This window comes from Pelmatolapia mariae, linkage group LG10_11 (genome assembly GCF_036321145.2).
Source record: "Pelmatolapia mariae isolate MD_Pm_ZW linkage group LG10_11, Pm_UMD_F_2, whole genome shotgun sequence".
Classification (NCBI taxonomy): domain Eukaryota; kingdom Metazoa; phylum Chordata; class Actinopteri; order Cichliformes; family Cichlidae; genus Pelmatolapia; species Pelmatolapia mariae.
In genome coordinates this window covers 48,431,663-48,454,861 of record NC_086236.1, presented here as the reverse complement: position 1 = coordinate 48,454,861, position 23,199 = coordinate 48,431,663, and the positions used below count along the sequence as shown (strand labels likewise).

Sequence of the window (23,199 nt, the reverse complement as noted above, 5' to 3'; positions counted from 1 at the left end):
CAGCTGAATACCTGACTATACTGAATGACCAGGTTATTCCATCAATGGGTTTTTTCTTCCCTGATGGCACGGGCATATTCCAAGATGACAATGCCAGGATTCATCGGGCTCAAATTGTGAATGAGTGGTTCTGGGAGCATGAGACATCATTTTCACACATGGATTGGCCACCACAGAGTCCAGACCTTAACCCCATTGAGAATCTTTGGGACGTGCTGGAGAAGGCTTTGTGCAGTGGTCAGACTCTACCTGTCACGGCTGCGGCAAAACATAACCTAAACTGGGAACAACTAAAGAACAAACCTGAAACCACACAAACACGGGACGAAGAGCAGAAATTTCACGGAGAATGCTGAGCAGAGAAACGCAGAAATTACACCAGGTTACACAGACGACGCGACAAGGAACACAGGCAGGCGCACACTATAAATACACACAAGGTAACGAGGGAATGACACACCAGAGGGGAACACAGCTGAACCTAATTAGACAAGACAAGGAAGTAAAACAGAACACACTAACATGATACAGGGCCTTCAAAGTAAAACGGGAAATTCACAAACTGTACTACAACACAAACTCAGGGGCACGAACAGTGCAGCGGAGAGAACACAGGTAGGAATAATAAAACACTAAACACAAGAACCAGACCCTAATGATGTGTCCACACAGAACGCGATAGACGCGACCAAAAAGCGCCAGACGCCCCTAGCTGGTCGCGTGCACATTCGCACCTTGAAGCGCGTCCAAAGCGAACTGGTCACACTTTAAAATATGCAACTTTCACGCACGTGAAGTGGAAATGTGGGAGGAAGTAGTGCCAGACGGTATGTTAGCAAGATGGCAGCTGTCGATCTAGCGTTTGAAGAGAGAGTCTCCCTTCTCTATTTACTGTGGAGAGCAGAGCAGCGGCGTAAAGGACCTCCTCACCGTACCTGGGTCCATCAGGTCCTCCACAAGCATGAGCAGTTTGGTGAGTTTCACCACTTGCTCCAGGAGCTGCGTCTGAATGACGCCGCTTTCAGCGGTACCGCCGTCTGTCCCTCGCCCAGTTTGAGGAGCTGCTGTCCCGCGTTCCTGCCTTTTTTAAATTTTCTTAACAAATGGAGCTTGCCTCCAAAATAAACTAACCTCTCTTTATTCTCTTAAATAGTTGGTCTTCACTATGTTCCTATATAGTAGTATATTTTTTCATTAGTATAATATGAAATTAATTCTACGTGTCAAGTCGTGTGCCAATATTTGCTGTGTAGTAGAACTGAGACATTAGTCATTACAAAAATTTATTTGAAATAACATTAAAATTTTCAAACAGAAAAACATTAAACATAAATATATAAAATATAACTATTTACAGAGAGACAGGAATAAAAAGGACCCAGCTTAAAGTGGAAGAGCCTCAGGGAGAAGGAGGAGAAAAATAAGAACATTGTTTCTGCCCTGGAGAGCCTGCTGCCTCATCAGAAAACTACTGATTGCTAGGGTCCAATGTTTCCAAATTTAACACAGCTGTGCTGTTTTCAAAAACTAATTTATAAATTTTAAATTTCACATTTTCTCTTGTCAGAGGCGGCATGCTCTCCAGAGCAGGAACAAGGCTGAGGAGGAAATGCTCCGTTGGAGACTGGCGTGGCCTCTTCAGGGACTCCAGGATGGCCAGCTCCACCGCCGATGGACCGTCCTGGGACCCCTCCCTCATCCGCCTCGGAGCTGTCCTCCTCTGTGGGCCTGTAAAACAAAGCACAAAACAACACAAAGTAATGAGAAGGCTACTACTAGATTTTCATTTTCAACATTGAAAAAAAACAGGATCTAATCAGATTGGTTGTAGATATTTAGTAAAGGTAATCACAAGGGAATTCAAGCGAGTAAAAAGCTATCAGTGCTGCTGTACATCTGTTGCTACAGTTACATACCTGTGGGTGCAGCAGCAGGAGCAGAGGGACCAGGGACTGGGGAGCCAGGAGAAGCAACAGGGGATGGCTCTGCTGCAGAATCAGTTGGCTCTGTCAAGACAATATTAAATGTTAACAGGTTGAAAACAATAGTCATAGAGAAATTATATACAGTGGTCCCTCATTTACTGCAGCAGGGGTTCTCAGAATAACTAGCCCCTCGCCACGCACTTTATACACTTTTTTTTCACACATACATGAACATTACTCACAGTTCTCACAAGTTGATTCTCAAAGTGCAAACCTTCATAGATTTTAAAACGTAAAAGTATTGTTATTTTTTTCTTTGTCTGCGCGCCACTTTTGTGCGCCTTTTCCCCTCCCGGTGCAGGTGTCTATTTCCGAATGAGGGTCATAGTTATGGGTGTTTTTTTGCTGTTTTTTTCTATTGGACGTGATGGTTATCAAAACCAAACATGACACGACATGGAGGAGATTTGTCAATCAGGCTGCAGAATGCAATGCGCATTGTTGAAAGTTGTACTGTGCAATAAAAAAATCTGCGAAAAAGCGAGGCAGTCAAGGATGAACAGCGGGACCACTGTATATTGTTTATTAGTAAACAATAACATTATATATATATATATATATATATATATATATATATATATATATATATATATGTATATATGTGTGTGTGTGTATATATATATATATATATATATATATATATATATATATATATATATATATATATATATATGTGTATATATATATATATATATATATATGTGTATGTGTATATATATATATATATGTGTATGTGTATATATATATATATATGTGTATGTGTATATATATATATATATGTGTATGTGTATATATATATATATATGTGTATGTGTATATATATATATATATGTGTATGTGTATATATATATATATATGTATATGTGTATATATATATATGTATATGTATATATATATATATGTATGTATATATATATATATATATATATATACATATATATATATGACAACATGCATAAATTAACTGCCTACATTAGTTCATTGTAAACACACCTTCTGACTGGGACTCCCCTGCTGCCTCTCCGGGCTGTCCCTGGTCCTCGGGGGAGATCTTCTCCACGGTCCCCACCATATTGCCGCTAGTCTCCCGCGGGGTGAGGAAGGGGTCCAGAAACCCCGTGACCGCGAAGAACTTCCATTTCCTCCCCGATCCTGCTGCAGACCCACTCCTCTTCTCCATCCTCTTCTCCTTGGAGTATGTGTCCCTGAGGCTCTTCCACTTTCTTCTGCAGATGTCCTCTGAATAAAAACATTATCTTGTTAGCGGAAAGGTATTTGTACATCCGTGGGAAAATAGCGGGACAGTAGGCGGGCTTGCTAGCTTTTGCGCGGCTTCCCCGGGTCAGTCAGTCAAAAATTTCAAAAGAGAAATGAATGAACTTACCAGGTTGCCCGATCTCTTCACATATCTTCCTCCAAGCTAGGTCCTTTTTATTCCTGTCTCAGTAGAGAAAGCAGTTGGTGTCATACAGCTCTGGGTGGTTGGCTACAGCTTTGATGAGCCTTTTCTTCATATTGAGTGAAGAATGAATGGCTTTGGCTGGACCTGCCCCTTTGAACTAGGTCAGTGCATCACGTCACCAGGCTCCTGATTGGTTGTGGCGGCGCGACTTGAAGCTGGAGTTCAGATTTTTCCAATTTGAGCGGTAGACGCGATAAGCGGGAATGCACAAAATGCACCACACAAAGTGCAGCGCTTCAAATGCGTCAGTCGCGCTACTTGGTCGTGCGAATCAGGCGGAAAAACGTTTTCGCGACGCAAATCTGCTTCTGAAGTTTCGCGGGACCCCCAGTCGCGCTTCATCGCGCTCCTCCATTGACTTTACATGTAAACCTGAAGCTCTGGTCGCGTCTATCGCGTTCGGTGTGAACACACCATAAGAACTAATACAAAATCAGAAGAAACTAGAAAATAATGACAATAAACTCAAAAACGCTGGGTCAGCGACCCAGGACCATAACACTACCATCATCAGTACAAGATGTTGGTAAAAAAAAAAACACTGAATGGAAATAAATCTTGTGACATTGCAGAAGCTTATTGAAACAATGCCACAGCAAATGCGTGCTGTAATCAAAGCTAAGCCAGGTAGTGTATCTTAGTAATTGTGACAGACTTCTTCTTCAAAATGGTTCACTTATCTCAGGACCTCACTGGTCCAACTTCCAGTAGATTTGAATGAATCACAAGTAAGCCTGCAGAAGAATAGAAGTACTCTATTGTGATAATATTTTAGTGTAAGGTCTTTAAGCTATGATGGGATTTTTCATGGTCATAACATCATAACTAATATTGGTAAGTTAATATCACGGTAAGTTGATTAAATCTATGAATGATTATCTGTCTCTCTGTATTGGTCCTGTAACAGGCGACCTGTTCAGGGTGTCTCCTCTCGCTCCATGGCAGCTGGGGTCAGTTCCAGCCTCCCCGTGACTTTAAATTGGATAAATGGAAGAGAATTCCTTTCCACATGTTCATCAAAGAGCACATATCAGTATATTTATATCACTTTTGCCAATTTCACACACAAAGACTTCAAGTACAAATTTAATTAGAAACAAAGCCAGAGTTTAATTTGTCTTTCTGTTTTCATATTTGTGAGTGAGGAAGATCAATTTTATTTTGCCCCTTATCAGCATTTAGTTCATTTCACCAGGAGATTTGTTTTTATTATTTTAGGGCTTTTTATTTTATTCACAGTACTCATCCTAACTTCATTGCGTTAGGAGTAACAGATCATTAACATAATCCATTTGAATTAATCCCCAGGCACGAACACAAACACTTTTAAAGGCAAAATGAGCTCTTTGAGACTTAAGTCTGATTTAAATTATAACCTTTTCTAGCTACCAGCTCCTTTGTCCCAATGCTAATCCCAGGAAGGTTATTTTACTTATAGTGGGCACAAATGAAAATGTTTTGGCTTTCATTTGCTGAAATCCCACACTGGGTTGCACCAAATGTTTGTTAAAAAAAAGAGAAATCCATTCTTTCTCTTCTGCAGTGATCAAATCTAACACTATATAGAGAACTGCCCCACCACCTGTGCCCTGAAACCATAACATCATGAGACTGAAAAGAAAGCGTTTGAATTTCTTGCTGACATTGGAGGAAAACAAAGCTTTATTTGGAGTTTCACTGAATCTGTAGAAACAAATGATTTAATACAGAGAGTTAACCTTTATATATAATAAAGGTCTTTCAAAAAAAAGAGAAGAAAAGTAAAGAAAACATTTCTAATCTGTAGATTTAATATCTGCAGCATCCTGATGTTATTGTGTCTGCCACTGAAGTCCATTATGCAAAGTCAGGGAGACTCCCAGGCATCAAACAGACAACACTTTGTGCTTGTCAAAACCTGTTTTGCCCTTTTCACACTGCACACTTTAATCCCAGTTTTTACTGCAGCAGCCTGCCATGTTAACCACTTTTCAACCAATTCTTCCAGTTTCTAGCACGATCAAAGATTTTTGAATGATGTGTCACATTCAGTGTTGAGCATGGTGTGAGATGACACAACATGCTTTTTATTGTTGTGTAGTTTTTGTTTTCTTATTGTGTAATTTTAGGAAGATTAGTTTGCCGAGGACACCTTAAGGGCACATTAAAGTCTACAGATACATTCATACAGTAACGGTCAGTAAAATTAAACATTTTAACAGTACTTTAAAATACGAATGTCTAAATCCTAAGACACTGATTTTTCTCACTGGAAATATATTTAAAGGCTGTTATATTTAACAGCTTTTTGTAATTTTTTTTGCCTTTTAACAGTTGAAGTTGTTGGATTTACATTGCTTAACAAATTAATTAGATCTCCACCCAGTGTAAGTTTAACGTCACAGAAGCCCTAAATTAACAATACTGGTAATTGCCAAAATCATTTTTAATGTTTCTGTAATAGGTTACAGCAGCATACTAATCGAAATGATGTTTTTAGTGCAGTTCTCAGAGGACTGGCTTAAATTTAGCCGTATAAACATGACTTCACTTTATTTATTCCATACTAAATGATAAATGATCATTTTTAGTTTTAAACAAGTTTTGACTCATTGCTAAAATATTTGTGTTTTCTTTGTTAAGCTCTGTATATCCACTGAAACGGAAATGTGGCATTTCCCATTGTTATACCAGACCTACTGTTTCTTCACACCAAAAGGCTAACATTGCATTTGTCAAAAACAACTTAACAAACAATGAATTTATGCTAACAAGCATCTGCTGTGTAACCAATGCCTAATAGTATTAGCAGATCGTGAGCTACTCATGTAACTTTATCACAGTTGTAAGATTGTTTGTTTGTTTTTTAATTAATTTAGATTTATCCAACTCTTAAAGTACTCCCAAACAAATTAAAAACTCTATGCTGGTTAGAAAATTACAATGACCCCATATTTTAAGAAATCAAAACACCTTTTTCCATGAAAAAACTTTTTTTGTGACTCATTTTTAGTGATTACCATCCAAACCACAGAGAGAATGAGGGACTAAGAAAGCACTGCGGGATGGACAAGCATTGCTGGCTTTGGTCTTAACAGTAACACAAATATACAATAATGTCTGCCGTAAGTTTTGGATTGAAGTTTGTGGTTCGTAGATTGAAGGATATGTGCTGAGATATACTTCTCACTAAGTCAGCTCTGGTGGGCTGAGAGTGCAGTGTGAAAAGGGCTCCAGATTTTTAAAAACAAAAACTTTAACTGGTGATGTTGGAGGTTTTGGGCTCAGCGTTCGAAGAAACAAAGCCGTGCCTTCAGGACTAGTATTCGTACTCCTCTGCACTACGTCGTCCGAAGTCCATCCAGCCGAGATAATCTCTGTCCTTTATCCTGTGGTTGGGGGGGAGACCACTGGCTCTGCTGCTGAGGGAGGATCTGGTGTGGTAGGCAGAGCCTAGAGGAGACATGGATGAAACAAACTAAACAAAAGAAAACATTCACTACATTTCATAAAACTGATGTTGTTATTCTTTTTTTTTAACTATCCATACTGTATGATAATAATATACGGTATATCTTCCAAATGACACTGTTGATCTAACTCATGCTGACTCGCTGTGTTTCTATTTCTGTCCGTGAGCTCAGCAGGTCTCGTAGTCACACAGCGTTTACTTGAAAGAAAAAAAAACGATGCGCGGTGACAGAGGGAGCAGAGAGTGAGGTCAGGAGGTAGGCAGACGACTATGAGAGAGGGCGCAGGCAGAAATGTTAGGGGAGTAGCAAGCATGGAAAGATGAAGAGAGGAGGCCAGAGGGAGGTGGGAAATGCCAGATGGTGGGACTGAAACACAGCATGAATGAACGCAGGCTGCAGAAGGATGGATGTGTGGAAGAGGGAAATATGAGCATGTAATGAGATGACAAGTAAAGGGAAAAGGGAAAGGCGGTCATTTCATTTTCTCTTCCCATCCTTCGTTCTCTTATTCTGTATCGGCAGTCATACGTATGATCACACCTTTCCTAGAGATGAGTCTGGCCAGAAGCTGGTTCAGGCTGTCTGGAGTGTCTGCGTCCTCTTGGCGCTGGCTGTAGTTGATAAGATGCCCTGAGAGGGGCGCTGGAGCGGAGCGAGCATGCCGTTTCAGGCTGGGAGAAGGGAGAGATCCGCTGCCTGAGAGAAGAGCCGTACTTTCAGCTGTCTGTGGAGAAAATAACACATTTATGAAATAATACATTTAAAAAGTAATAAAAACAACAATTTTTTCAAATGAAAAAAAAAAAATTTATCCTCCAGTGGAAAATTGAATACAATTGTACTACGTGGAAGCAATTTAGACATTAAAGTTTGTAATCAGGGTCCTACTCCACTTCCCTTAATTGGCCGTGTACGCGCTGTTTAGATCTGCATAATGTGTGTGCGTGCGTGTGTGTGTGTGTGTGTGTGTGTGTGTGTGTGTGTGTGTGTGTGTGTGTGTGTGTGTGTGTGTGTGTGTGTGTGTGTGTGTGTGTGTGTCTTACAATTGATTGTGAAGGCAGACTCAGGGAACCACTGGACAAAGCAGCCAGGATAACACAAACACAGATGCCTACATTCATGGCTGGATGGAGAGACAGGGAGAGAATAACAGTTAAACAAACTCAGTAGCACATTTCCAGTTAGTCTTTATTTGCTCTTTACTGCCTCTCATCTGCCCTCTTCTCTCTTTCATTGTCTCACCTCAGCTTGTTAAGGGAAAACAAACCAATGCAGGCAATATTGGCTTTGCAAAAAGCAGCAATAAATCAATTTCAGGTCATTTAAACACATTGGGTGAGAAAGAGATGACTCTTTAATGGTTCTGCCTTGAACTACAGCAAACATTATTTTATGTTTCATAAAAACTCTCCTGCTCTGCCTGTGACAGAACGGCTTCATGTTTACACACAGACACATACATGTATATGTATGTACTCTTTGGAGTTGCGGTCTCTATAGTCGAATGTTGATCTATGTGCTGGTTTTTGAACAGGGCTCACAGGACAGTCGGTGTCACACAGAATCAATACATGAAGTTTACTCACACTGAAAGCAGAGGCATGTTCGTGAAACCTTTTTAACCCCTCATATAAATACATATAATATTATTAAACTTAATGATACATACATTTATAGATGTTTCTTATTAATTTGGTTAGAAGATCATTTTGCTTATTTATTTATTTTATTTTTATCTTGAAGCCTGCCAAAGCAGCATATTATCTTTGATGAATGATGTTTTACTCCAGAAATGTCTTTCCAAAGTAAAATGAGTTAAAGTAGATAATCAGATAAAACCAACAGCAAAAGCTGCTTGGGGGCTTTCAATCTCAGATAAATCAAAAACCCCACTGCTTCAGTCTGTCACAGTTTTACAGCGCTCTGCTGCGTCTCTCTGTGTTAATATATTTACTAAGTCAAGGAATGATGTTTTTACAGCCCATAAACACTGGAACATAGATATGCAGGAGAGCATAACTTTGCCATGGTTTCTACCTTTGCAGAACAAATAAATAAAGACGTGTTTTAGATTTTTCATTTATTTTATGCACTGAGTCTTTGTTCTTAGTCTAGATCCTTTTGTACCGTTCACAGTCCAGAACGTCTTCTAGTCGTTGTTCACTGGTCAAATCATTACAGACGTGCAGGTGAAATCGCCCCCTTCTGCAGTTTTAAACCAATTGAAATGGAGAATTTCTTCTTGTGTGATTTTATCACCATAAGTCCAGTGAAACGTTTGGTTTGAATAATTTGTTTAAACTGACACAGCGGTGGTGTAAATAGCCATTCTGCTCATGCTAATATAATTCCTTTTAGCAGCTGGTCATTGTCTCTCATTCATTATGAAATGGGCTGGTAATGATGTGGTAATGTAATGTATGTGACAGCTCTCCTCTCCTCAGAACACAAAATGAGAAAATAACTCTTTTACCCATCACTACTTAGTTAATACACAGAGATTTAAAAAAAAAAAAAAAAAAAGCTCCTATGAAAAGTGATTAGGAATTTCTTTCCTACTTTTTTTAAATTCCAACTCTTGGAATGATAATGTTATCCAACAAAGGTCAAATGATGTGCACAGAACCAGCAGCTTCTGTGAGCATTTAAACACAAACACAGAGTTTTCCTCCAGATAAAAGTTAGGGGTAAAATTAAATTTCTTATGTGGTCATTTGGACACTCAGACAGTAAAGGATATCTAGCAGCTACATAATTCTCTTTCAGCTCAGCTTTCAGCATGGATCTATTTTTACTCAACTATTACTTTTTAAAGACTTTTACTCATAAATATTGTATAATCTTTTAATAATTCTGTTTGGCTCGTGTATGAATATAATTTTCTTTCATTAAAACCCACCACTCACTTAAATAAACAGAAGAAAAGATACACTGTGATAAACATTTCATTTGTGCTCTAAAAAGGCAAAAGAAGAAAACTACATATAGATGGATAACTATCTATATAAATACCAGTCCAGTCTTTACTTGTCTAGAGTATTCTCATTTTCAGCGTATAAATAACTGAAAATGAGGGGACAGGACACCTTCTCAAAGCATTAGTGAGTGTGTGTAACCATACCCCTGTGACAGGAAAACAGAGAAATAAAATGGTTTTAAATGAAACAAACTGCAGAGAATATTTTAAACCTTACCTGCAGCTGTTGAAGTAAACCAGGAGAGGCTGATTTGAAGATAGTGAGCTTTGCTCCACTGATGAGGCTGTGACTGAGTATGAGATTGAGAGGGAAGACCATACTTTATACTGACAGAGTGAGAGGGGGAGGAGCCTCAGCCTGTGGGAGGAGCCTGGTGCTGGCGCAGAAAGTGACAGCGCTGACGCCAGTGAAGACGCAAACATGCATGTAAACTTAGAAAGATTGAAGAACACACACACACACTTCCACATGTACCCACGCCAGTCTACGAAAGAGAGGATTGGGACAAAGGTGACAACTTTAAATATACCTGTGACTGAAAATGAGGGGTTAGTATTTTGAATCCAGTAAAGAGACGCTTTGGGGATCTTTAACATGAGGTACGCTGGTTTGCTGTAGATGATAACAAACTTGCAGGTCAGTGCCTTCGCCAGCTGCAGCAAGGCTCTAACAGCATTAGCTGATCAAAAGCAGGGACACTGTTCATGTCTGACAGGCTGAAAATCATCCTGGGACTTTCTTTTCTTTTTTCCACTGATGATCTCTGATGAAATTATGACAGAATGAGACTGAAGTGGAGAAGAATGAAACTCTGAGACTTCTAACGAAGCCTTTTGGTGTCATGCACATGAATCCACTGTAATCCCGTGGATGTGTCATGTAATCAAACAGACGTGAGTGTTAAAGATCAGAGACACATACGGTACTTGCTTATATTATCTCCTGTCTGAGTGTGTACCTTCATCAGCGATGAATGTGTATGAGCTCTGTGAACAGCAGCTTTTTCTTTAAACAGTAAAAACATCCCCAGTGTCTTCTTGGCATCTTTAAATTGTTTGATTAAATAGAAGTGGAATCATTTTGTCAATCTATGAAGTACTTAATGAAAGAAAAAATCCTAATTCAAGCTTTTGGGTACAGCACTTATACGTGAAACAGTGATGCACTGACTATGAGTGTGAATATGTAGGGTTTATACAACACATGTGGCTGCGGTGCTGAGGTGTAGGAAATGAGTCAGACGTCTGTTTGAAAACTCCGAACAGAAGCTGAGCGGGCCACGAGAGAGAAGTTTTGAAATAAAATTCTGCTTTTTAATGTTTGATTAAAAATAAATAAAGTAAAATAACATAAAAATTCAGTGTCTCTGAAGGCCAGAATGAAAGTAACAGCATGAGGATCCCTTTCATATATATTTTACAGATTCGAACGCTGGAATAATAACACCCTGAAGTGCAAACTGTGCTTTTAAAAGTTCATTAAAACCTAATGATCTATTTTAGCTATCATCAACTTGTCCGAGTCAAAGGATTCATTTTTCAACTTTGTTGTTTGCGTGTGTCTAGCGGTTTTATTGTAACACTGAGACTTTGGATCTAGTTGAGTGACAATTGTAATTTGCTGGAGCTGAAACATACAGGACTCAGGTACATTACACCTGTTGGGTGCATATAAATGGCCATTTGCTTGCAGCGTGTTTGTGAATCCTGTTAAATTCTTCACTAGTTCAGGTACCGCTGAGTTTACAGGAAGGTATTAAAGTACTTCTGAAACATATTTTCACTCTCTGGCTCTTCCTTGAAAATCTAACTCCCCTGGGGATATATCCTGGACCTTTAACCATATAAAGTTCTTTATTGCAGCTCCCTTTTGTTATGAAATGTTGCTTAATGTCAGTAAAGCCAGTGGACCTGCACAAACTAAACTAAACTAAACTAATATTTTCACAATACTGTACACCAATCATTCACTTGCTGTATATGAACAATGGATTTTGGAGTAATTCTCTGTTGCGCTGGTCTTCATTTCTCGTTCAGTAACTGTGTCAGACTGTTCTTTTTCCATTTATTTTCCTATGCAGACTTTTTATTTTATTTTATGTGAGCTGTGACCTGGCACCGGGAGGATATTTAAAGTAACTTTTTTTTTTTACCCAGCAGTGTGGTCCCACCTCTGAAATGAGGAAAACGTATCTTTCAATTCAAACCTGCAAAAAAGAAATCAAAAATGTGTCAGAAAGTTGAGAGAGGATTGTGTGCTAGCTCCCTTTCACTCAAATTACACCAAAGTCCGACACTGTCAGATGTGGGAGCCTGCCAGTGGACAGTCTGAGTCTGTCTCGGGTGTGATTTAGCTCTTCAGCACTATGTTAATGAGGCTGCCATATGTCTGTCTCAACACTGCCATGAACTTTTAAACTTTTGATCAGGCACGCACCTGTAGGCTGATACTCGTGCCCCTCTGCCCTCTGTCAAAGACAAACACCGCACTCACTTTGTGTTTTAAATAAGAATACATAGAATCTGAGGTATCAAGTGGGCAGATGTGAACAGACAACTGGAAGCTCACTAATCCACTACCCTCTCACAGGATTTCATTACAAAAGTCAGCCTGTAAGCCTCATCAGACAGGTTCTCTCTGTTATTTGGGGAGGAAAAAAATGAATGTGAATTAAAAGACAGAAAAAAGAAAGAAAGTTTTTATGGCTTTTCTTCTCAAAGATAGGAAAACAAACAGGGACTGCAAATTTTTAACACTGACTTTTCAGACCATGTCAACATTTAGCAGCTGTGCAACATAAACGAGAATAACTGATTTCCACAAAGCAGAAGAAGACTATATAAGTGTTTGCGATGTAATTAAAAATGGCAGTCAACGGAAATGGTGAGGGCGAAGGCAAGGTCAGGACGTGTTAAGAAAAAAAACACCTTAGGATTTCTCATTGGAAAGTTAATAGGGCAACTCAAAATGCCCTGTTTGACTGCAAAACATATTTTAGGAGCTCTAACAGCCTTCTTGACAGCCACACTTCACCTGAGACCATTTCTGATGAGGCTTCAGTAGATGGATCAACTGAATGGCCAGCTGCATCTCTGAGGTCCTGTGTCAATATTTGTTTTCTGCACAGCATGCCAGAATATAAAAGTCATAGGCCAACAGCACTTTGTGAATCACCTTGTTAGTGCAAAAATGCTATTTTATGTATTTTTCTGCTACCCTTGGCTTTCATCGTAGATTCAGTCAAAGAAATAGGAAAAATCTAACAGTGGTTAGACAGTGGGAAATTAACAGTGGTTCTTTGCTGAGTTTTCTGTTATGTGTGGAAACAACGATTGAGTTAGGTGTGTCATGCTTGAGTGATTCATAGGTCAGCGTCAAGTGATTCAAGCAACAATAAAAAAAAACTTTGAAAATGATCAGGTAAAATGAGAAACGACTGCTCACCCACCCACCTACCTTTTAATGTGAAAACTGTAAATGCTACAACCATCTTTAGACCAAACTGTGGAAGTGGGTTTGTGTAAGGAGGTGTTGGATGTATTGATAAGCTCAGATTACCTGTTGTGCATCAGTCACACACGAAGTTAGAAGTCGGGGTATTTTTCTGCCCTTGCTGCAACACTAGGCCCAACCTAAAGGACCGCTCCACCCCGAGACACCGAGGACGACGGCTGAATCGCTTCACCAACTAAAGTTTGCCTGTTGGTTTGAAGTTTGAACTCTTTCAGTTGCTTGCATGTTCGTGCCTGTGCTGCTCTGTGCGTGTCAGCCTGAGTGAAGGCATTTGCTCTCTGCTAACTAGCTGCTACTTTGCATCTGCCATCTGCCTAAGCTATGTGCAAATTTTCCATTTCTTCTGGTTCCCACTCTGCATGCTCATTATGGTGATTTATGCTGTGGTAAAATATAACCAGGCTGAAATGGACCCCGAGGGGTTCTTGCTTGCTTTGGCTGAATGGATGAGTGCAAACTTTGGTTAAGGGGTTATATTATGTGTTGGGCTTTAGTGATGTAAATGTAACATTAATTTTGCATTACTCCCATCGTCATGTTTATGTAGTTTTGGATTAGTCAATCAAACATTTCTCATAGAACAACCTGCAGCTTAGAAGTCGACAACATCAGTCAGGCATAGTTATGAGTCAGACTGACATATTATTCTTCATCTAATTTCCAACAAACAGCTCAGCTCCAGTTCTGTGGTTGATGCTGTCGTCACTCTCTCTGCCATTCTGAGCTTAAACACATGCATTTATGAGTCTGGCTCTATGAACCATTTGATAATAAGAGATTCTTTGCAGACTGTTTGAAATTCATACCTAGCATACCTGCTTCTGCATATTGGATGAGCTGTAATCTCATTGCAGTAGACAGACAGTAGATATTCTTCCCCATGGTATTAAGTTCACAGGAAGGGGATGGCTACATAATGTCTTCATGGTTTTGGATTCTGCTTTGGTTATGATTGTATTTTTGTGGATCTCTGATGCCGTAAACTTGAGTTGATCCTGGACTTTAAATGCCAGCTCTTTATGGAACTCTACATTTTGGCCAACCATGGTTGCTTTGGAGCATAATAATTATCACAGGAAAGACAAGAAAAAGCGATTATAACAGCATAAATATTGCAAAAAGCAGCATCCAATACCAGTTTTGGTACTGAACACAGATTTGTCCTGATGCCAAGTTCACTAAGAACCACTTACAACATGTTGCGTTAATCTTCAGTGATTATTCTGCCTTTTTAAAAAATAAAATACGCAAACAAGGTGTTCCACACAGGCCTGTGACTCATAATGACATCACTTCTGGCATCAAAGGAAACATACATGCACACAGATTTTTAAGGAATGTATTCATATTTATTCTCTCTGTCTCTCCTCCTGCCAGCGGGTACTTGATTTAATTGCACTCTTGTGGTGTATGGGTCACAAACCTCTTCAGTAGATGGACCCTCCATTCTTTAATTAACTGGTGTGTTTTCTATTGTTGGACATGAAGGGAAGGCTGGGTGCAGAGATGAGCACAGAGGTGGGGAGTGGGAGGGGGCAAAAATGATGATAATTATTAAGCATTAACTACACACACTTAAAAACATGCTGATTGCTGATGGAAACAGTTAGATGCTTTTTTTAGTGGTAAAGGTTTTTTGCAGCCATGTGAAGACAAAGGCAAAATAATGAAATAAAAAACTGGGAGCTCAAGGAATGAGCAAGAATTTCATGCTCAAAATTACCACAATCACTCCAGCCACATGGCAACACTCTTCTTCATCATTTGGATAGTTTCAGTGGCTTTTTTTAACCTCCAAAGTCTTCTTCAAATGTACAGAAGTTTCTCCTTTTCTAAGCTTTTAGCCAACTATGACCGAGGGTGTCATGATGAAGTATCTTTTATCTGGAGTTTAAACACATGTAATCCTGGAAATCGAGGGTATTGCAGCTGGGACAACATAAACAGAAGCTTCTGGGAGGGCCCAGCCAAAATCGTCTTTCACAGAAACAAAAACAGGAAAAAACTTCAGAAAACTTTGGGACCATCAGGTGGGGACACTGTAGCACACAACTGGAGATCGTTTGTCTGCTATTTTCTCACTACAGGAAACAATAAGTTTGATTTCAGGTGATAGAGCTGTCTGACTGGAGCATGCAGGAGGTATAATTCAGGATACCGACTCGCTTGCTGTGGATTGTGGTACCAGAGCTATTCTCTCATTGGTACAATCAGACCAATGGGGGCCATTCAAGTTAAAGGCCATTAAACGGGGAGCTGCAGACGTGCGCTCTGCACATGCATCTTAATCAGTTCTAACAAAGCTGAAATTCATGTGTGAAAATGTCTTTAGTCAGGATTTTTCTCAGTAGACATCCTTGAGGTTCTTCTACCCTTTGACAAGGACAACAGCGTTTGTACATGTATTATGAGAACTTATTATTTCTGGTTAATGTAAAGAAAACATGCAGTTATATGGAAGAAATATAGTGTCATCAGAATCCAACTATTTTTAGACATTGAATTTATAACACTGAATTTTTATCCTCCAAATTTCCCTGCAAAAAATATTCACCTGCAAAAATTCGCCTGCAAAAAATTCACCTGCAAAAATTCACCTGCAAAAATTCACCTGCAAAAAATTCAACTGCAAAAATTCACCTGCAAAAAATTCACCTGCAAAAATTCACCTGCAAAAAATTCAACTGCAAAAATTCACCTGCAAAAAATTCACCTGCAAAAAATTCACCTGCAAAAATTCACCTGCAAAAATTCAACTGCAAAAATTCACCTGCAAAAGTGATGACATTAAATGACCCAAGCCAGAGCAATCAGCACTAGATCGAGTCGAGCGGCTCTCAGCCAATTAAATTACGCTGTTTGATCACATGACATGTTAGCCGGCAGTGTCTTCTGAAAAGAGAGCTGTTTAGAGGTGAGTGATTAAGTTTTTCTCCTAAATAGAGATCATTACAGAACGCCTAGTCCTACTTAAAATACCATTCATTTTTCTTTTATTTTATCATCTACTCGAACTGAGGAAAACGTTTGACTAACTCAAAGAAAAGTTCCGCGCCTCCCCTGCCTGTCTGCAGAGGCAGTTTTGAATTCAGGAGCGGCATGATGGCAGCGGCAAACCCTGGCGGTTCTCCGGTAAGTATATTATGTTTTATCTTCAAGTTTGTCTTTTGAAACGTTAATTTTATTTAAATCCGTTGGTCACGTATAAGGTACACAGACGGGGTCTTTGCTCAACTCGTCTGATGCGTGTCTCACTAAGCGCTACATGCTAGCATCCTGCTAACCGAGCTAACCTTTACATGCTGTGCTCTACAAAATAGGATACTCGGTACAAAACCATAATCCGCAGATATTGATAGATAGACGAACACTGCAAATATAATGTGGGAAACGAGAACGGCATTGGGTTAAGGGGTAAAATACACTATGAATAAAGCCATAGAGTGAATGGCTGCCATGGTTGCAGAACGGCCTGATTTAATGACAAGAATGGGAAAGAGTGAGGAGAAGTGAACCAACCAAAGCCACAAAACACGGTCAGGCAAGGCGGGAATAGGGCAGTGATATGTCCGTCAGTATGTAGTTGGTGTGTGCTTTGGTGAACAAAAACACGAGACCGGTAGCAGGAAGATGGGAGACTCGTGTTTCACTGAAATAGTGGTGAATTAAAACATCATTTGTTGGGGAAATTTAGGTGTAAATGCATCCATACAGGCGAGACAGAGGCAGACCAGGCAGTGAAGAAAACAATGCAAACATTAGAAATATTAAAACGGAAATATGGGATTAATATAACATACAATTAGGGAAAATTAAAGGAACACAATGTAAATTATACTGTAAAGTCATTAAAACAGCATAACCTGATTAAAAGAAACATGTAATTGGGTAGGATGGTGGTGGTGATGATGATGATGATGATGATAATAATAATAATAATAATAATAATAATATTAAAAAAACATGTACAAGATGGGCATGTATACTTGTACCCAGAATTTAACAACTATAAAGTTGTGGCATGCCAGTACCTTACCCCATCCATTATATCCACACTTTCAGAAAAGGATATGGTCAATATCTTTACAAATACTATCTAAACTTAAACAGATAGCATAAGTTAAACGGGATATTCCCTCTGCGCTCTCCTAGAGTGAATACATCAAATTAAACAAATAAGTAGTCTATGGCATTTAAAAGTGGTTACCTACAATTCTGAAATGATAATACTAATTCTTATTGATGATGATATTGTATTTGAAATCCTGGTGTAACACTGAACCCGACATCATAAAATGATTACCCTTGTAATGTCAGGGAGCTACAACCAAGGAGGGAAAATATTACTATCTCACCCCTTGTATCCAATTACATAACAGCACTGCTTAGTAAAGGTGTTGAATTAGCTGGGTCGCTCAGTTTGGGGAAAATTGTGGGGAGCCTGCAAGGGCCTCAACTTCTCCATTCCCACAATGTGCAACAAATGGGCACAGCTGATCTTCAAGATTGGAACATCGGCCAATTACTTCCAACTTTAACGTGTTTTTGCAAAAGTATTCTTAAAATTGTCTCTTTACACAGATCATAATGATACAAGATGGCACTTGTGTAATTTCCTATAAATTCAATAAATCTAAATAATTGTTATCAACCCGGTAAATCCTGAAAAATGTTTTAACAGCTGTGTTAAATTAAACTTCATACTGACACATGCTGGAAAGTGCATTCATGAGACAATTCATCAATCAATCAATCAATCAATCAATCTTTATTTATAAAGCACTTTTCATACAAACTGTAGCACAAAGTGCTTTACATGGTTAAAAGCAGCCCACCTCACCCTCCCACTCATTCCCCGCACTGTCATTAACAGAAGCGGTCATGATACACACATCCCCCCACCCCCCCACCCCCACACACACACGTACACACATACACACACACACACCTAAAGAGTAAAATTGGGCTGGGTACGTATTAGCCAAGTGAGGAAACACTATCACAGGGAGCTGTCTGCACCGGGAGCCGGTCACAGACCGCAGCCTCATGTTTTATGCCTTCTAGAGCAGTAGCAATCAAAGACTTTAAGGATTCTTTTACATTTTTTAAAAACACTCTGATTAAGGCATAAGTTGTTCTTTATCATCAGATCTAAGTTTGTTTAAAGCTTCGAATGTTTTGGGGTACTCTTCTTTGTTTTCAGGGTTCGTGGCAACCACGGATGGGAAAATGTGGAGGTTGCACGGCTGATGTTTACTGTTCGTGGCACAGGAAGAGGCAGTTTCATTTCAGGAATGAGTGTGCACAATCAAAGGTTTGTTCTCATAAAATACTGTCAACCTCAAATGTTTCTGACATAAGATGGAAGGTGTTGCAGCTTTATTTCCATTATTTAAAAATACATAAACATTTAAAGGGTATAGCTTTATGAAAAAAGTTTTATAGTAATATGTCTTTAGAGAACAGTGCCCTATCCAGCAGGATATATTGTCTGATATGTGTCAGGTGTTTTTTGTTTTGTTTTGTTTTTTGTTGTTGTTGTTGTTGTTTCTTTCAATTTCCATTATTTACCCCTCAAGGAAGAAAATATTGGACAGGTCCTACAAACCCCAAAGAGCCTTCAGGACTCTGCCCTATTTTTAGTTATTCACACACCTTTTCCAGTCTGTTACTTCCTTCCAAGAATGTTCATTCTGTGTTAATGGTCTGGTTGTCATCTCATGTGTTGCCACTGATCATCACAACCCTTTTGACACCTTTTAAGTGATATGCCTGGGTCCTTCCTACATGCCCTGATAATGTATTATTACTGTTGTCATGCACACATTTCATGTAGGGTTAGAAACAAGCAGGGAATTTCTCATACACACCAAAGAAAGGCCATACCTAATTTAAATATTTTTTATATATTATTTCAGAATAGAGCGACTGTGGAGAGACCTCTGGGTGGCCATTACATGCATTTACTACGATGTTCTTCACAACCCTGAGGAAGAAGGCCTTCTTGACATTTCAAATGCTGCACACCTCTTTTGCTGCCATTACATCTTTCTTCCTCGACTAGAGGATAATTTTAATACATTTTGCAGTGGATGGGACAACCATCCACTGCGAACAGAAAACAACATGAGTCCCCCAACCAGCTGTGGGAGTTGGGTCACAGATATTACCCTGTTCCTGTTCCAGAAAACACACAGGTAAAGGTGCACATTTTTAGTACTCATTGATTCTCTTACAGAGAATGTGATGATTTTATGGATAATTAAAGTCAGCCATAAATCCACAAACACAACAAGCTGAAAGTCAGTGATGCTGCTCGGTTTGCAGTCCTGAATATGACGGCACAAGCAGGATTCACTGCACTGTTAATGTTAGCTATGTTATATTGCTGCCTCTGTTTGGTGGTGTCGAGCCAAACGGACTTTAACGTGTGTTTGAACGAGCTGACGGTTCACTCGTTAAGCTGAAAGAAAGATGCTTTAATCACAGGAGTCACACATGTGTCCACTGGACCATCTGGAACTCTTCTTGTTTAGCACTCGTAATAACACAAACACTAAATCCTCCTCCTCTTGTGCTGTTTTGTAGCAGTGTATACACCTGAGACTGTCACCTGTCTGTCTGTCCTGCACTCTCTCTCTGTTTCTTTCTCTCTCATTGTGGAATAAAAGTATGAACATGTATTTATAAGTTACACTTGTGTTTGAATCCTGCAGCTTATCACACATTTGATTTCCATGTGTGACGACTGCAAGTGTCCAGAGTGAGGACAGACTGAGGGACCCACTGCTGCACATCATCTGTGAGGCTTTGCACCCCTGATGATCCACCAGGACAAACTCAGCAGTGTGTGAGGAAGAGGAGGAGGAAGAGCCAGCAGCAGCTGACAGATGGAGAGAATAGACAGACTGTTCCCTGGTTGTGAAGGACTGCTAGAAAAGTTTAAAATAACTAATTGTCTGTCCTGAATCAGTCTTATTAGGTAATGTTCAAATAATGTTATCATTCCAGTGTTTTCAGTGTGGGAGAAAGTACTCAGGGCCTTCAAGTTACACACTATGAAAGGCAGAAACAAGTTTAATATTCAGAAACCTAAAGTATGTATCAGCAGCAGAATGGAGCTAAAAATAAATGTTTGTTTCAGTTCTATGAAGCTTTGAGTATTTTGGATTAGTAGTACTGCTGTGTTTGTTGCATCATATTGCTGTAATTGTTTATATGCTTTATATACTCAGAGGTAAGTTGATCTATAGTGTTACATCATATTCTATAAGGATGTTATGTGTTTGTATACTTTCTGCCCAGTTTGACCCATTTAGCAGAAGTCAGCCTGTTTAAGGCTCTGATATCTATTCTGTATGACTTAAAGCAGTTATGACATGGTCTGATTTTCTCACCCAATAAAGGAATATTTCATATATCAGTCTACTCTTCATTCTATCAGCAACAGTTATCACAGCTCGTACATTTTCTTTTTACACATATATGTGAGCATTGAGCCAAATTTAGTAATGCCAACATATCAAACGAACAACATTTGTCTCTTATATATAATACATATACACTGTCAAACATATTTGTCTTTGAGTGAAGATTTAAGGTGATAGGACTTATAAATAACTGGAACTTGAATCTTTACTGAAGCTCAGTGTTAGACACAGAGTTCACTCACATGAATTTCACTCACATGTGCTGTACCAGTGTACCTGCACATGTGATGTGACAATAGAAGTGATTTGATTTGAGAGTTCAAACTCACTGCTGTAATAACTTATAATGATTAATATAATAACTATAATATTGGCCATATCATATTTACACTGACTTTAGTCTCATGAACAACATTGGCTAATTGTTATTTACTAGCTAATCCTAAATGACTGTTCAGTACAGATATGAAGGCCAACAATCATGTTTTACAGTCCTGTGGTCTCAGCCTCAGATACTTATTAAATCACACAAAGCTCGTGTAGAAACAAACACACGAACAAAATATGTTCTCCTTCATTTCTGTCAAACAAAGCTGTATGAAACGTTTCCAGCGGTTGGTGTTATGGTTGCTAGGCAACCTGGGCAGCGCGACGGAGGCTAGACCGTCCCATTTCACGAGCCTCGCACTTCCGGCCTTAGCGGTCTTTGAGTACGCGGCCCTTGAGGATCGTTGAGGCTGCGTACTTTAAGGCTGCAGACCCTGAATTGGGATACAGCCCCTGAATTGGGATACAGCCTTAATCCCTCACCTCTAAACAGCTATCTTCTAGGAGACACACTGCTGGCTAACGATGTCATGTGATCAAACAGCGTAATTTAATTGGCTGAGAGCCGCTCGACTCGATCTAGTGCTGATTGCTCTGGCTTGGGTCATTTAAGGTCATCACTTTTGCAGGTGAATTTTTGCAGTTGAATTTTTGCAGGTGAATTTTTGCAGGTGAATTTTTTGCAGGTGAATTTTTGCAGGTGAATTTTTTGCAGGTGAATTTTTGCAGTTGAATTTTTTGCAGGTGAAATTTTGCAGGTGAATTTTTGCAGGTGAATTTTTTGCAGGTGAATTTTTGCAGTTGAATTTTTTGCAGGTGAATTTTTGCAGGTGAATTTTTGCAGGTGAATTTTTTGCAGGTGAATTTTTGCAGTTGAATTTTTTGCAGGTGAATTTTTGCAGGTGAATTTTTGCAGGTGAATTTTTTGCAGGCGAATTTTTGCAGGTGAATATTTTTTGCAGGGAAATTTGGAGGATAAAAATTCAGTGTTATAAATTCAATGTCTAAAAATAGTTGGATTCTGATGACACTATATTTCTTCCATACAGTTACACCTTTCTCACTATAGGGTACTAAACAGAGTCTTTTTCTTCTATTTCCTTGTTTTATAGTTTTCTTCTTTTAAAATCTTCTTTTATCTTATTCATCTTCTGTTATCTTTTATAATCTGCTTCTTCTTCTGTCTTTTTCTTGTTGTCTCTTCTTCTTTTATTCCCAACCTCTATTTCTTCTTCTTCTCCTTTCAATGTTCTCCCTCTCAGCCTGTTAACAAGCTCACATATACTCGTTAACCTGAAACATGAGGGAATTCTGAATGAACAGTGAAAGCTGTATGGGCAGGCATGATATAAAAACATGCACATGGTTTTTTGTTGTTGTTTTTTTGTTTTTTTAAGGCAGAATTAACCTCCAGGAAAAATAGAAAGACATTTGCAGCTCCAAGATATGAGAAAGTGCAGTCCTGCACTTCAGGCAAAGCCATGGCTTTTTTTTGCGACGATAATGAACAGTAGTTGAGTTATTGTGCACCTGTGCTGCTGTATGATGTTATTTGTTCAAGTCCGCTTTCTCAGAGGAAATAATCTTACTGAACTTTGCTGCTCTCTCTGATTTTCCACATCGTGGCATCGAAGCTTTCTAGCAAACCACTAAATCATATTTGTCATTTGCAGGATTATCTTAATCTGGATAACATCTTGGAACATGGTGATTAAATTCTTTTTCCGATTTGGGGAATTATATGAAAAGCTGTAAGCTATTTGAATTCAAATTAACAATTTGTGAGTCCGGGCCTTGTGTGCGGAGCTGCGAGGTCTTATTGAAGCATCTTAAAAATGAGTTTCTCAGGGGAAATAACGCGAGACTACATTCAGCTGCTTTTTTTTCCTCTAATAGGTCCTTTAATCAGTACTAATGCTCCTCTCTGGGCCATAAAAAACAGTGTGTGAGTGTGTAAGTGTGTGCATGTGTACTATCCTGCAGTATCAGTTACATGTGTCGCTCTGTCTGTGCCACTGTGTGTGTAAAACAGTAATGGTAGAAAGTTCTGCA

At 39.2% G+C, this 23,199-nt stretch overlaps 1 protein-coding gene and 1 long non-coding RNA gene across 2 annotated transcripts; one reads left to right on the top strand and one right to left on the bottom strand.

The window, feature by feature from the left end:
* Nucleotides 1-4,618: 4,618 nt before the first annotated feature.
* On the bottom strand, nt 4,619-10,160 carry LOC134636388 (cholecystokinin-like). Its single transcript, XM_063486351.1, has 4 exons — nt 10,094-10,160; nt 7,943-8,022; nt 7,440-7,623; nt 4,619-6,879 (listed from the first exon to the last, which is right to left on the bottom strand). The coding sequence occupies exons 2-4, from the start codon at nt 8,018-8,020 to the stop codon at nt 6,746-6,748; spliced, it is 396 nt and encodes a 131-aa protein (XP_063342421.1). The 5' UTR covers nt 8,021-8,022; nt 10,094-10,160; the 3' UTR covers nt 4,619-6,745.
* A 6,068-nt stretch (nt 10,161-16,228) lies between these two features.
* LOC134636782 (uncharacterized) lies at nt 16,229-21,862 on the top strand. The gene is made up of 4 exons (XR_010095028.1): nt 16,229-16,522; nt 18,594-18,704; nt 19,309-19,587; nt 20,107-21,862. It is a non-coding gene; the product is annotated as an uncharacterized LOC134636782 (long non-coding RNA).
* Nucleotides 21,863-23,199: the final 1,337 nt, after the last annotated feature.

Bases quoted from the DNA above. Each gene is read 5' to 3' on its own strand.
- LOC134636388 (XM_063486351.1), bottom strand. From the start codon at position 8,020: ATGAATGTAGGCATCTGTGTTTGTGTTATCCTGGCTGCTTTGTCCAGT. The intron at 7,624-7,942 runs GTAAGACACACA...TTTTCTCCACAG, and splicing joins GTCTGCCTTCACAATCAATT to ACAGCTGAAAGTACGGCTCT. The intron at 6,880-7,439 runs GTGTGATCATAC...TGTCTCCTCTAG, and splicing joins CAGACTCATCTCTAGGAAAG to GCTCTGCCTACCACACCAGA.